Source organism: Neltuma alba, unplaced genomic scaffold (genome assembly GCF_004799145.2).
Source record: "Neltuma alba isolate B1F8T4 unplaced genomic scaffold, ASM479914v2 tig00011501_pilon, whole genome shotgun sequence".
Classification (NCBI taxonomy): Eukaryota; Viridiplantae; Streptophyta; class Magnoliopsida; order Fabales; family Fabaceae; genus Neltuma; species Neltuma alba.
In genome coordinates, this window is record NW_021636169.1 from 95,630 (window position 1) to 110,359 (window position 14,730).

Genomic DNA, 14,730 nt, shown 5'->3' on the forward strand with positions numbered 1-14,730 from the left:
TATGGAGAATATCCATTCGTATGACTTGTAAGAGATTCTGTCTTCCTCATGCTCCGAGTCTCGCATTGGTGCCAAATTAAAAAAAAAAACGAAAATATAATATCTAATAGCCTGTTTTGTTTTTGTTCTTTGTTTTTTTTTTCAAAACAATTTTATAAAATTATTTTTTAGAACAAGTTTTGAAAACAAAAAAAAGAATTTGTTTGGATAATAATTTTAAAAAATCATGTTTGAAAAAATATAAAAAATCAAATTTGATAAGTAATAGTTGTCGCTAATAGTGATAGGTAGTAGAGCATAAGTGAGAAAAGAAAAAGATTTCTTAAAATTTTTCAAAACAGAAAAACAAAAACAAAACAAGAAGACATGTAAAAGTTGTTTTAGTGTTTTAGTTTTTAAAAACATTTTACTGTTTTTTGCTTTTTAAAACAATCAACTAAAAACAAATTATTTTAAACAAGTTTTTTTTTTGTTTTCCTGTTTTTAAAAAATAAAAAATTGTTTTCAAAACAAGAAACCAAACAAGCCCTAAATTTTGTTTAATTTATTTCTTTTCATATTATTTCCATTATTTTTCAAAGAACAATTATATATAAGCGTTCTAAATTTTATCAGAATCATCCTTAAAATGACACTGCTATTTCATATCAACAACAAAAAATAATACTCCTCTGACCTTTAATATAAGATCTATTTAACTAATTTGATTATATTAAGAAAGTTAGGTAAATTAATTAATTATAAGAAATATGATATGTTTTTTTTCTAAAATATCATAGCCATCTTCCTTAATATTCTCATTCTCTCTTCTATTTAATTATGATTGAGGGAATATCTATAGGGATAATTTAGAAAAAATTGATAAATATGAGAAATAAGTTTTATATTTAAGACCAAAATCAACTCAATAATTAGGTGCTAAATTAAGGACCGGAGGAGTAATAAAAATAAAAGTTAAAAGTGATTGAATCAATAATCTAATCGGTTTTTTCCCCATATATTAACCAGTTATTTTTTTAACCATTTCTTTAGAGTTCTGAACCAATATTTGAAAAATTAATCTCATTCTCAAAACATTATTCATAGGTCAAATTGACAATAATCCCACTTGGTTAGAGGGGGAAGGAAACTGGCTAAAAATGTAGATATCAAGTTGTTATAGTTATTTGGTGATCTTAAATTAACTTATAGGTGCTCTAATTAATTTGCTTTGAAATTAGTCAGAAATTTGTTATAATTATATTAGGTGATGGTTGATCAACTTACATGTACTTTAATTAATTTACTTTGAATTTAGTCATAAATTAGGAATAGGAACTAGGACCACTTCCAAAAATCAATGGACAAGACTTTAGTTAGAAAGGAAAATCGCAATTAATACGGTTGTTTGTCAGTATTTTATAGGTTAAAAATAATTTAATTTATATTATTGTTAGTATTATTATTACCTTCTCTAAAATTAACCTAATATAACTTATCTTTCTAAAGCCCGTACTTTTTATGGGGGCAAAGCCTAATGCATGGAAAAAGCGATTTTACATCATAAATAAATAAAAAAAAATCAACATCAATAATATACTTCTTTTAAACAAAATTTCATATTTTAGTATTATGAATAAAAGAAATTATGGAAAACATTTTTTTGGGATAATAATAAATTTTAGATGAGTTGGTTTCAAAAACTCTCTAAAACTATAACATGCCCCAAAGTTTAAAAATTCCTTACATAAATACTTATAAATTATTCACGGATAGTGAGATTTTTTTTTGGGGTCCAACAACTAGTTAGATTCAAACCTGCGTCATATGCGGCTTTCTTGCTAATTAAATAAACTTTTATTGACGCATGTTGGGGAAAACTTTACACTCACATAATTCAACATGGTTCAAACTATAAGTTTTGAAAATTATTAAATATAATTAATATCATCGTGTCATCGATATGTGATGTTTATAACAAGCTAATAATATGCCTCATTTTGAAATCTCCAGTTTTGGTTCACATAAAATGTCTAATTACGAGGCACGGTTGTAATTCAAACGATTTTTAAAATTGCATAAGCTTTCCATAAACATCAATATTATTTAGTTACTGCGAATAATTAAAAAATGATACTCCTCCGGTCCTTAATATAGGATCCAATTGTTAAGTTGGTTTTGATCTATTTCTCATATTTATCAATTTTCTCTAAATTACCCTTATAGATACTTCCTCAATTATAATTAGGTAAAAGAGGGACATAAGGTATTAAAAAAGATGATTATGGTGTTTTAGGAAAAATGTGTCACATTTCTTATAATTAACTAACTTACCTAACTTCCTTAATCTAATTAAATTAGTTAAATAGGTCTTATATTAAGGAGTAGTAAACAATAAAGAAGAAAAAAATAATATGAATCATTAAAATTAAGAAAAAATTATAAATAAAGACCCCATAATATGTAAAATTACGATTTGGGATTCTGAATTTCAGTAGATCAAATTACAATTTGATTGAGGGGCATTTCAGATATTTCATTCACATTTCATATTTACAAAAGTGAACTTATTATTTCTTATAGTCAACTTGTCATTTGACTGAGGGGTATTTCAGATATTTTACTATGATTTTATATTTACAAAAGTGAGATCAGATCCTTATTTGCTATTTTTCAAATTAAGAATATCAAATTGTAATTTTACATATTTAGGAGTATTTATTTGCAATTTTCCCTAAAATTAAATTTAAACCATCAAAGTTTCATAATGTCCCATCAATAGGGTCCTCGGACCCCAAAAAGAAATCTTTCATGAAAACGAAATCATGCTGGCTAGGACCGTGTGGGCCGTGGATATGACATAGGCCCAAGGCCCATACTTGTTCTTTCCATCCAACTTCCTCCAAATTTCCAATTATTTTTTGTAGTAAAACCATACCAAGTTAAAGTCAAAGGACTAGGTTACAAATAAGTTAAAACTATAGGAAATAAAATAAGATAAATATATCTTATAGGTTTAGAAGATAAGAGTTTAATTTAATGTTATTAGAAAAACCTCACAATTTAATAATCTTTCTCAATAGAGGCTATGCTTCTCACAAATAAAAGTGATGAGACATGCATTATATCGAGTTTATAGCAAGGTAAAAAACAAACAAAACTAGCCGATTTAACTGAAAAATCAGCCAATGGTCCTGTTTGGTCTGGGTGCTGAAATAGTATTAAACCAGTCAAATTGGGATGAATCGGTAATGAACAGGTTTAGATGATTATATTGCTATTGGTTATATTTTTTTTCATTCAGCTCCTAATATCTCAATCACTATACATTTGAATAAAGTTTAATGATGATTTTGATATCAATGATTATTATTTTAATTATTGATGAATTGTAAAGATCAAAATTCTTAATGTTGTTATACTTTGTTATTATTACAATCAAACTATTATTATATTTCCTTGTATTTTGTTATTAGTGATTATTAATGTTATTATATTATGTTATTTTTAATTAAATTGTATTATTTTGATATGACCAGTTTGACCCTGAGTTGATCCCAATTCGACTAACTAACCGTTGAACCACTACCTCAATTGGTTTAGTGTCCGGTTTGGTTTTTTGTTCTTAGGTTTATAGCTCCTAGAGAGGCTTCTTTGTTATTGTAGATGATCTAGATGTTGCCTTCTTGACTGGACATGATATGCTTTATCTGGTATGTGCGAATGTTCAAAAGGCACAGAGCTACCCCTCTTTTCAGAGAACTAAAGAAGCTAAGTAATATGAAAAGCCCCTCTCACTCCAAGCTCCTAGAGAGGCTTTCTTTGTAACTGTGGATAACTAAGATGTTACCTTCTTGATTGCACATGACATGCTTTATCTTGTACGTACGAATGTTTAGAAAGCACAGAGCTTTTGTGTAATGCGAATATCCAGTCAGGTTGCAAACTCTCTCTTCCCCCCATATTGATACTGTCAAGGGACTTAGCCACCAAATGTCTGCTATTCTGACATAATACTTTTTTATCCATCCCCAACTTTCGTTATCAAGAACCCATAATTCAACAGTATAAATGTCTGATTTTCTCCTGAATGTTAATATTCCAACCTAATTCTCATAAAGGATCAATCTATCCCTCTTGTGGGAGTCTAGATCGGGCAACATCAATGAAGAAAAAGTTAGGATTTTTGGTCAAAGGCAATCAGCAACTCAAAATAGTCCTCCCACTCCTCTACCAAGAGGAATCAATAACCTCTCCAATATAAAAGACCCAACGGATACCATTTCATCATAGAAGTATACATTTTCTAAATTTTGTAACAGTGTGTTTGTGTGGAGGATGAGTAAAGTTCTGGTTGAGTCATACCCTCACCATCTTTTGACCTATACAATACTAATATGTGATAATTTTGAGACCTGGGGCAAAATCCAAACCCCACAACAACACTTACCCCAAAATTGAGAAATTCTTCGCGAACTGGCATAGCATGGACGTGGGCGAGGTTCCATATAGGCATTAAAAGACGAGGTCCCATGATGAGAAGCCACTCGTTAGATGAACCAATTACACGTCCATATGATTCTAGGAGGTTTTGAAGTTCATGCACTTCATTGTTGCTGTCAAAAAGGAATAAATCAACTTTGATTTGTTTTTGGTCATCAAGAAGATGCGTATTGGGAAGAATTTGCTTCTGCTCTACGAGAAGACATGTACTATGTTGGTTATGGTGGTTGAAATAATGGCTAAGACAATATCAAGTGTCGATAACTTGCCACTAATCTTCGTAGGATGAAACGTACCGTAGAAGGTACCTTATTTGCATTCTGATAAAGATTTCATTTACGATGTCTTGTGGAATATATAGTTTTCCAAATTCCATAATCATTGATGCCTTAATCAGAGGAGGTAAACAGGGAGACAAGGGAGAGAGAAACAGAGTAGCACACAAGAATGAAAGAACAGGTGAGAGAGACAAGGAGGGAGAGAGAAATGGGAATGGCACACAAGAATGAAAGAACAAGGGGGAGATGAGGGGGGAGAGAGAATAGAAATAGCACACAAGAATGAAAGAACATAGGAGACAGATGAGGGAGAGAGAAACATAATATGAGGAAATTCTAATGGCCAGCTTTAAGTATCCTAACTGGAATAACGACTAACTAGCTAGCTTAAGAATAACGGTTTGAGAAAAACTAGTTCACTAGTAAGATATGCATTTTATCTCAAGATTCTAATAATTAGTGCATTGACAAATTAAACATGGTGAAAATGGTAGCTAATTTAGATGTTATAAGCAGTGACATGATAATAGTGATGATATATCTCCTTATCACCTTATTTTTTAGGATGGTTTAGTCATTATGATACCAAAAATAACTAAAGTACATTAATTAGGACTTTGTTCTTTATAGTTTATACTTTTAGTGAATTTGAAATTTCAACACAAAAGTTTACTCAAAAAGAAATATAACACAGAAACAGATCCACATTTTAGAGCAGAAAATATAGAAACATACCTCAATGAAATCAGTAAGGAACCAAAGAGGCATGCCTCTGGTAGGCCTGAAACAAAAATAGCATTTGTTTCTTGAGCTTCTCAGGCGTCTATGGCACCAAAATGTTGGTAGCCTCATCCAAATTTGAAATCTCAAATGGTCCATTTTGTATATCCTACTCTTCCAAGCAAACTCTAGAGCAACACAACACCAATTCATCCCCGGGCATTCAGGAATACCTCATAAATCCACCATAACTAATCCACTCGATACGATGCAGATGACTCGTTGAAGAAGTGGATGTCTGGCATGAAGATGTTAAAACGCGGAACAAAGTGTCAAATTTATTTGTCGTACAAAAATTTGCCTAGATCAACTCTCTCCAATAAGAGGCTTGCATTACACGGTGGGAAAATTCTAATACGCATGCTCTTTTTTTTTTTTTGGTGATATAGATGTCAAAAGTAAAAAAGTTATCTGAATTAAATCAATTAATAGTAGGATCATTGTTATTCATTACATATAGATAGTGGCTATTTTGGTCTAATTGTAGTGTTTAGATTTCTTTCTTGTTTTTTTTTTGGTAAAAGAAGAGGCCTCATGCCCAGAAGAAGAGGCCTTAGTGTGCACTACATTAGTTGTCACATTTATGAATTTTCTTTCCCTCACATATAGAAACTATATAATGATCGGTTGATATTATAAAAATGAAGCATTTTATCTTCATGTCTTCATGTTGAACATAAAATGTTAGGTTTATTCTTCAATTTGAAGCATTGCATTAAGAAAATTATAAAAATTATAATCGCATTCTCTTAATGATATTTTCTAGGGTGATTCCTATAATGAAAATAAAATGCTAAATAATGCAAATATAGATTCTTGCTCTGTTTGGAGCCACATTCTGAACGGTTGGAATTTTTCTCACGTTTGGTTTCGTTTTTGGTCCACCTTGCTTATGGCCCAAAAGTTAAATTAGATAGTACAATTGGGTTAAGCTAATGGGAGCTGCTTTAGGCTTTTTTTTATCGTGTTTATTCTGGGTTGGTGGACTAGTGGAGGCAGAATAATTTCTCTCTCTCTTGTGGGTTGGTGACCATTGTTTTGGGTTACTTATTTTATCGTGCTTAATGTAGCTTCCATAATAAAATTTTTAATTTTTTAAAATTATTTATCACTTTATATTTATCTAAATCATTTTTAATAATATTTCTAACTTTTTAAAACATATTTTATTCGTTAAGCTTCCTTTTAAAATAATTTAGAATTATTATATTATGTAAATTGATAATTTTTTTAAATCATTTTTCATGATTTAATAAAAATTATACCCATTTTAGTAATTTTGTAAACTAAATTTATTCAATCATGATCCAAACAATTTCTAGTGTTATTAAAGAACTTATTTATAAAAGCCAATCCAAATATAAATCATGTTATCTAATTTAACTTTTAAAAAAATTAAATTAAAAATAAGCTACTTTTTCTACCGCTCATTCAAAACAGATATTCTATGTGCTCTTCTTTTTTTCTTTTTTCTTTTTTAGAGGATTCTAGGACTCAAATTTGAATGATTACACTATGACATCACAAGGTAATATTTTTCTCCATGTGTCTGTGCTAGTCAACTTTGAAAAGATTCATTAACATAGGCCCTAACGACCCTTAAAATTTGAACAACTAAAACCATGTCCCTAATGACATAACATAGGCCCGTTTCAATGCGAGTGAAAAGACAGACATCTATAAAAGTTGTTACAACATGCATCTTGAAATAAATTGAAATACTATCTCATCTAAATTATAAGAGCTAGTTGACTAATTTGAAAAGATTAAAGAAAGAAGTTAAATTAGTTATTTGTAATAAATATGTGTTATTTTTCCTAAAATATCCTTGCTAATCAAGTGTATTGGCTAGAACTATTATTATTAGAAGGACTATCTTGAAAAAATATACATAAATATTAGAGACGAAGTAGATTGGGGTCTTATATTTAGGATTAAAATAAAAGTCAAACAAAGTCTTATATTAAGGACCAGATAGTATACATTACAATTAGTCTTTTTAAAGTCGCTGATAAAAAAGAAAAAAGTCTCTTTAAAGTCCCTTCTCTAATCAATCCTAGAAAACAATGTATTAAATAATAAAAAAACCAACAATACAAAACCAAATTACATACGCATGAGAACCAAAAAAAAAAAAAAACATTACAGCCCTCAAAATTACAACTAAATTCGGGAAATAAAAATGTTAATTTGAGGTAGAAGAAGAGGATCACAATGCCTCAGAATATATTGTGTAGTGCCACCTAGCGAAACAGAAGAAAACCAAGAGTAAATAAAAAGACTTATGACTGCTAGGGCTAATGAAGATACATCGGGATAATTATCCCCTCACAAATTCAAACCGTCTTGCATCTCTTAATAAAAATTTAAATCTTAATTCATCACATTATAAAAAAATAGTCCTTTTCATTATTTAATCGATCAAGCATAATGAAACTGGCTTGGACATGAACTAACGTGTTAAATGGAGCAACACACGAGGAATGTAATGTCGTCAAATAAAACTACTAATATGTAATTTTCTAATGACCAAAATTGGTCATCTCACGGATTAGCCAACAATCTACACGGTATTTGAATTAGGATTCCGTAATAAAAATCAATTCAGATTTTGCCTCCTTCATTAATCAATATTTATAGATTAATAATTCTACTTTTTGACTATCTCATGTTGTTCGTATAATTTTTTATACTTTTTCCTGCCTTTTCTTTTCTTTTTTTTTACCATGCCAGCAGTATTTTTCTTACCCACAATTCGGTTGGCGATGATGGAACGACCGTTGTGTATCCGATAACCTAAATACAATAGCAGCCCACCAGGAAAATGAAAAAGGAATCATTATTGGTCAGCAATAGTACGCGCGCTCAGATTCGCTCCAGTTTTCTCTGCCCCCTGCTTCTGCTGGCCAAAGCTTCAATTTTGATTTGGGTTTGCCTTCTGGGACAATGCCTTCCCATCCTCTAGCTTCTTTCAACTTCCAAGATCTCTTGGATTCCATCGAAGCTTTCCTCTTTGATTGCGATGGTATATGAATGTCCTGTCGATTTTTCCTCCTGTTTTCCTTCCTTTCTTCATTCTAGTTGTTTGATATGATCGTTACTGTTAGGTGTCATTTGGAAGGGTGATAAGCTTATTGATGGTGTTCCCGAGACTTTGGATATGCTCCGGTCCAAGGTGTGTGTAATGTGATTTACTTTGTTCATTTCTTTTATCGGATTGAACTCATCAGTAATTTAATTTTGTGTTGTGCTTTAGGGAAAGAAGCTGGTGTTTGTGACCAACAATTCCTTAAAATCGAGGAAACAGTATGCTAAAAAGTTCCAGTCTTTAGGAATTTCGGTTTCCGAGGTTTCGTTTTTCTTGAACTAAATCGGGAATGAACTTTCATGTTGTTAGATTTGGAGTAATTCACTCATTGCTACCTTTTTCATTTTGCAGGAGGAAATTTTCTCCTCGTCCTTTGCTGCTGCCATGTACTTGAAGGTCAACAATTTTCCCTCGGAAAAGAAGGTTGGTGAGCTGAACTAATACCGCAAAAGAAAGCTTTTGAAATTCTTACTTCTATTTCAAGTATGCCCAGTTTCATATCTTATGTTGCTTACATATCAATATGTGAAAGACGATAGTTGAGTGGCGTACCCTGCGACGATCTTAGTTAAACTTCATCTTCACCAGCGTTAATCTTTCACGTGCTTGTTTCTGTGTCTGCATAATGAAATCTGAAAGCCAGACACTAAAATATTTTGGAGTTACATTCTCGTGTCATTTGAAGTTTTTGAAGCTCAGTACGCAAGTTTTCGTTAGTGCATCATTCTGATTTCATTAGCTTGTTTCGTCCTAATATTCTCATCATCTATGTTGAGTGATTCGAGTCTCAATATTTTATTCCACTTTAACTTCTTGGCTTCATGTAGGAGACTCCCTATTTTTTAGATAGTACCTTGTTCATAAATTATTAGAACAGTCATTAAGTATTTCACTGTTGCAGTTATAAAATCTAGGTTGAGATTTGTTATTTTTGCCAATCCGAAGATGTCAGTTTAATCCACTGTTCTTTTTTTTTTTTGGTTTGCTTTTCACGTTTCATTCTGCAGATTTATGTAATTGGCGGAGAAGGTATACTGGATGAGTTGCAGCTTGCAGGATTTACCGGTCTTGGTGGTCCAGTAAGTTCAGCTAATTCACTTTTCCCCTTCTTTTCTTAGATTCGAATTAAATTTTAAGGTCACATTCTTTATATTTTAGAGAGCTATCTGTGAGAAATGTATTGTGCTCCCAAATTAATTTCTTTCAGTTCGAGTGATCTTTAGCTTCAAATTTAGTTGGTTAGATGGTCCTTCACTTCTATGAGGTAGGTAGTGGGAGGGAGTCTCGCTAGATATGAAACCTTCCCTTAACAAATTGATTCAAGCGATCAAATTCAAATCTTAGCCTACTGTAAATATTCACTGATACAAGACAGAGACAGGGATGACCGCCACTGACATAGCCCTCATAGAAGAGTTCAATTGTTGCAGGCAGACGGGAATAAAACAGTACAGCTGAATCAGAACCGCTACTTTGACCATGATAAGAGTGTAATGTAACATCTTGCTCAATTTTTCTACATGCATTTTCACTGACTTCAGTGCATGCAGTTAACTGCTGAACTCATTCTTGCAGGTTGGAGCTGTTGTGGTGGGAATAGATCCATACATTAACTACTACAAGCTTCAGTGAGAAAATCTGTCCCCTTTGTTCCTGACTAAAATTTCAGTATATTTTCTTGTTGACTTGTGTCTCCAGTGATCAAACTTAGGATCCTTAATGACTTGTCTGCATATGTAGTTCATAAAAAATATTAAGAGATGCTATCACAACTGTATTTTTGCACCTGCCACGACATGAATTATGGAGAGAGAGCACAAGTTTCTGGCAGTCTTAGTTCGGCCTTGTGGATTAATCTGCTCTGCCGAGTTTTCTAAACTGCTTCTTTTGACGTTTATTTATGCCAAACATCTGTAAGGATAGAGTACAAGGTTTTTGTAACAAGTATATGATACAGAATGAATGACATATTGAACACATTACTCTTTTTCAAGAAGACTGATGCATCAAACTAACAATTACAACAGTTAAAGTAAGTCACATAACCAAAAGGAAAAAAAAAACAGTTAAAGTAAGTCAAAATAAATCACGTGCCTTAGAGAGCGACCTGACAGAAGAATGGACGTTGAAGTTTCAGTATTATTTCTCATTTGCCCTAGGCGAGCCATGAATATGACTATATGAAACAGCTAAAAATCACAGTTTTAATATCTTTTTACATCCTCTGAAATTATTGTGAAACAAGAAAACCTTTTGAATGCTAGCATCAAATCATCAGTTTATTACTCGCTGTTCTTTGCTTCATATGATTATACTTCAATGTCTGACTTCACAGGTATGGAACTCTTTGCATACGGGAGAATCCTGGATGCCTTTTCATTGCCACCAATGGAGATGCAATTGGACATATGACTGCCTTGCAAGAATGGCCTGGTCTGGTTCTCAGTTCCATTCTATTCTCGTAGACTAGAATTAGTATGCAACTTGATTAATTATATGGTCGTATAATGGATCAAAAATGAACTTCAGGTGCCGGTTGTATGGTTGCTGCCATTTGTGGATCAACCCAAAAGGAGCCTGTTGTAGTTGGGAAGCCATCCACCTTTATGATGGACTTTTTATTACAGAAGTAAGAAAGCCAAATGACATAAGTTTGTTGGTTCTTTTTCCCCATTTTTCCTTTCCCGCAGGGACTTGCCACTCGCTTGATATTCTTCTCATCATTGTATAATTCATCCTTTGAATCAGATTCAACATAAGTCCATCCAAGATGTGTATGGTGGGGGACAGGCTAGACACTGATATTTTGTTTGGACAGAATGCCGGCTGCAAAACTCTTCTTGTATTTTCAGGTAATGGATTCAGCTTTCTCTTCGGAGGTGGGGGGTGACAATTGAATTAAAGACCCTATAAGAAAATTTATATAAAATAAAAGACCTTCAAGTTGTGAATATGGGAGTTTGATTTGTAAATTCAGAAGTTTCAAGTGATACGCGGTCCTCACTGTACATTAATGTCCTTATAGGATCTTCAATTGTGATTTAAGAAAAAAGGACTTGTCTTTCGAGTTGTCCTGACTATGAAAATTATTGACAACTTGGTTTGATTACTTTGGGGGAACAGGTGTCACGTCAGAACCTGAGCTGAAAGACCCTTCAAATAACATTCAACCAGACTACTATACGGGCCAACTATCTGATATGCTGAAATTTTCGGGAGCTTAGTTTAATACCTTCCAATTTGGACATCCCTTTCAATTCTTGGGAAATTTTTTTACAGTTGCAGGTAGTCCATAAAAAAGCTACATGCTCTAACTGAGAGCAATTGATCCATACACAAACTATTTCTTTGAGATATCTGATTGTTTCCCCATTCTTATTATTAATATTATTACTGTTGTCATTATTTTGAAATTTTCTTGCCTATCAGTAATAGGAGAATGGACTAGAGAGAGAGATATATATATATATATATAGAAGAAATAAGGTTAAGAAGAAAAGAGATGGCTTGGATGAATAAGTAATATAATACTGCAGTATTTGGTGGTAATAGCCTGTTTATCAATATCGTAGGCCAATATTTGCATCTTCCAATAACTTTGATTTCCACAAAATCATATAAGAGCTTGAAAAATAACATGATGAATGTATATAGATAATCAATATTAAATAATTATAGTAATATAATAAATATTATATATTTAAATTTTTAAAGCTAGGAAGAATTTTCAGTCATGCATAAAATAATCCACATCGATAATGGAGACCCACCTACCCTCTTTAACAATCACTTGTAGTTTCTTGGTTTTATTTATTTGGCTTTTTTTCTTTTTTCTTTTTTAAGTATTTGTGTCTGCAAAACGATACATGACCCTTTATCCTATAAATAATAAAAGAGTCAGTTCAGAAAAGATCAGTGGAACTCCAAACCCAGAAGCACACAATGACGTTTCAATATCATATGTGGTCCACAAGTTTTTCTTCATCTTTCCAGAGAGAAAAGTGAGGATTACAGGTCAAATGGGAGAGATAAGCTCAAGAAAGAAAAGGAAAAGAGGGAAGGGATATATTATAATGTATGAATTGGGCCTTGCTAGTTGCTAGCCAGTACAAGATAGACTCATGGGTCAATAATTTTATCCAAAGCCACTTTTTCTTTATTTTTTCCTTTTTTTCCTTTTTCCTTTTGTAGTTTTTGCTCTTGTTTTTCAACTTTTGTTTTGTGGGCAAGAGATTTTAACATCAAAAGGAGCTATAAAGTGAAGCTTGCACCCAAAATCCCACATTTCCAAAGCTTTCTCAAAAGCCTTCTGCTAGGTAAGGCTATCAAACTCTGAAGCATCATCAAAAACAGGAAAAAAGAAAGTCTCATGCATGTGTGTCTCAAATAATTAATATTTCTCAGCATTTATATGTTTTTATAATAATTTTACATTTTCTCTTTTTCTTTTTTTCTTTGTTGTTCTTTTTTTTTTTTTGTGTTGAGAAAGTCAGACTTGTTTATTGTGGGTATAGACTGAGGGTCCCAAGAGTCAGATGAAAGGCACATGCAAAAATGCCATTGAAGAACTGCTACATCTGGATGCTGCTCATATCAGTCTGTAATGCCATCAGAATATTTAATCCCAGTAACTATAATAATAACAATAATAATGAGCAATAACATGATGTGAGAGGGAGAAAGAGGGAGGGGGAGGACCACTGCATAAAATTGATAGTAGTTTTGAATCATAAAGAGAAATAGTGGCATGTGGCTATGCTAAGGTAGCTCAAAACTCTATGCATGGACCTCTGTGAATCCTCTCTCTCTCTCTCTATATATAATCAATGCCTTTGTTGCAGATATGAATCTTTGAAAATTATTTCGCTGCATGGAGCCTGGCATATTAAATTAGTGGGGTAATTAACTGGCAGCATCACATGCAGAAGGCTTAATAAGAGTATAGATCAGAGTTCATATAGAATAATGAATGCAATTTTCTTCTTTGTGTTTTTCTTTTTGTATTTGCTTAATTAATGGTACATGACATAATGTAGCAAAGAATGATGTCTTTTACTTAATGGTTCCATAGGTTTTGGTGGGAGGCCAACCATAGTATATGTGTATTAAGGAAGGGTCAAAAGGTTCTGTAACATAATGGTACTACTTTTGTTTTAATTAACTAAAAATGTTTGGCATATAGATTCTCCCCTTCCTTTTTTCTTAAATTTTGCTATTTGATTATTACTGTTGTTGGTATATATGGGTGCATTATTGAATACATATGTGCTCAACTTTTCTTATAGGTGTCAACCCATTTTGTACTGAGATGCAATATTTCTATTTTCTTTAATTAATTACATTATTGCAAACATAAGAGAGCTGAAATCTCAATTCTCTATCATGGGTTATTGTCTTCATTTAATTCTTATAAATTTCTTACTATTGGATCAAGATCGTAATAAAGAAGAGTCAATTCTTAAATATTTAAAGAAAACTAGCTCACGGTAAAATTGAGTTTTTATAGCTCTATTTACTTATGCAGATGTCTTGTATCCATTTGCCATGAGATTAATCCAATTGTTAAAAAAACTCAGTTTAAAGAAAATAAATAGAGACCGAAGCTCTACTTACATCTCATCCTACTTTTATCACTTAAACTAGTAACTAGTAATCTCTCTCCGTATTTACCTTTGAAGGAGCAAGCTCTGGACCCCAAAAAAAAAAAAAAAATCCTCAGGAAATAAACCAAGTGTTTTTTGTCTTCTTCTTCTTCTTCTAATTCGAAGGATAGACACTAACTGTTTTGCGTCACAATTAGAATTCAACTCATAACTTCTTACTTAATAAGCTCTCCTAACATTAGACCATAAGGTTATTGGCTAAATCGATTGTGTTTTATGTAATACTCCTCCGTTTCTTAATATACTGTTGAGTTGATTTTGATCTTAAATATAAGACCTACTTCTCATATATATATATATATCAATTTTTTTTAAATTACCTTATAGATACTCCCTCAACCATAATCAAATAGAAGAGGGAGAAAAGATCTTAAGGAAGATGATTATGGTGTTTTGGGAAAAACATATCATACTTTTTTTTATAATTAGCTAATTTACC

At 32.0% G+C, this 14,730-nt stretch overlaps 1 protein-coding gene across 2 annotated transcripts; it reads left to right on the top strand.

Annotated features, from left to right (window-relative positions):
* The first annotated feature begins 8,371 nt into the window (after positions 1-8,371).
* On the top strand, positions 8,372-12,041 carry LOC114714418 (phosphoglycolate phosphatase 2). 2 transcript variants are annotated; one of them, XM_028899157.1, is made up of 11 exons: positions 8,372-8,565; positions 8,648-8,715; positions 8,797-8,889; positions 8,980-9,051; positions 9,636-9,707; positions 10,059-10,118; positions 10,204-10,256; positions 10,964-11,061; positions 11,158-11,257; positions 11,377-11,480; positions 11,752-12,041. In XM_028899157.1, exons 1-11 carry the CDS (start codon positions 8,487-8,489, stop codon positions 11,850-11,852), a joined length of 900 nt encoding a protein of 299 aa, XP_028754990.1. In that variant the 5' UTR covers positions 8,372-8,486; the 3' UTR covers positions 11,853-12,041. The 2 variants fall into 2 exon arrangements, with proteins under 2 accessions (XP_028754990.1, XP_028754991.1); XM_028899158.1 differs by having other exon boundaries at positions 8,797-8,880.
* The last annotated feature ends 2,689 nt before the right edge of the window (positions 12,042-14,730 follow it).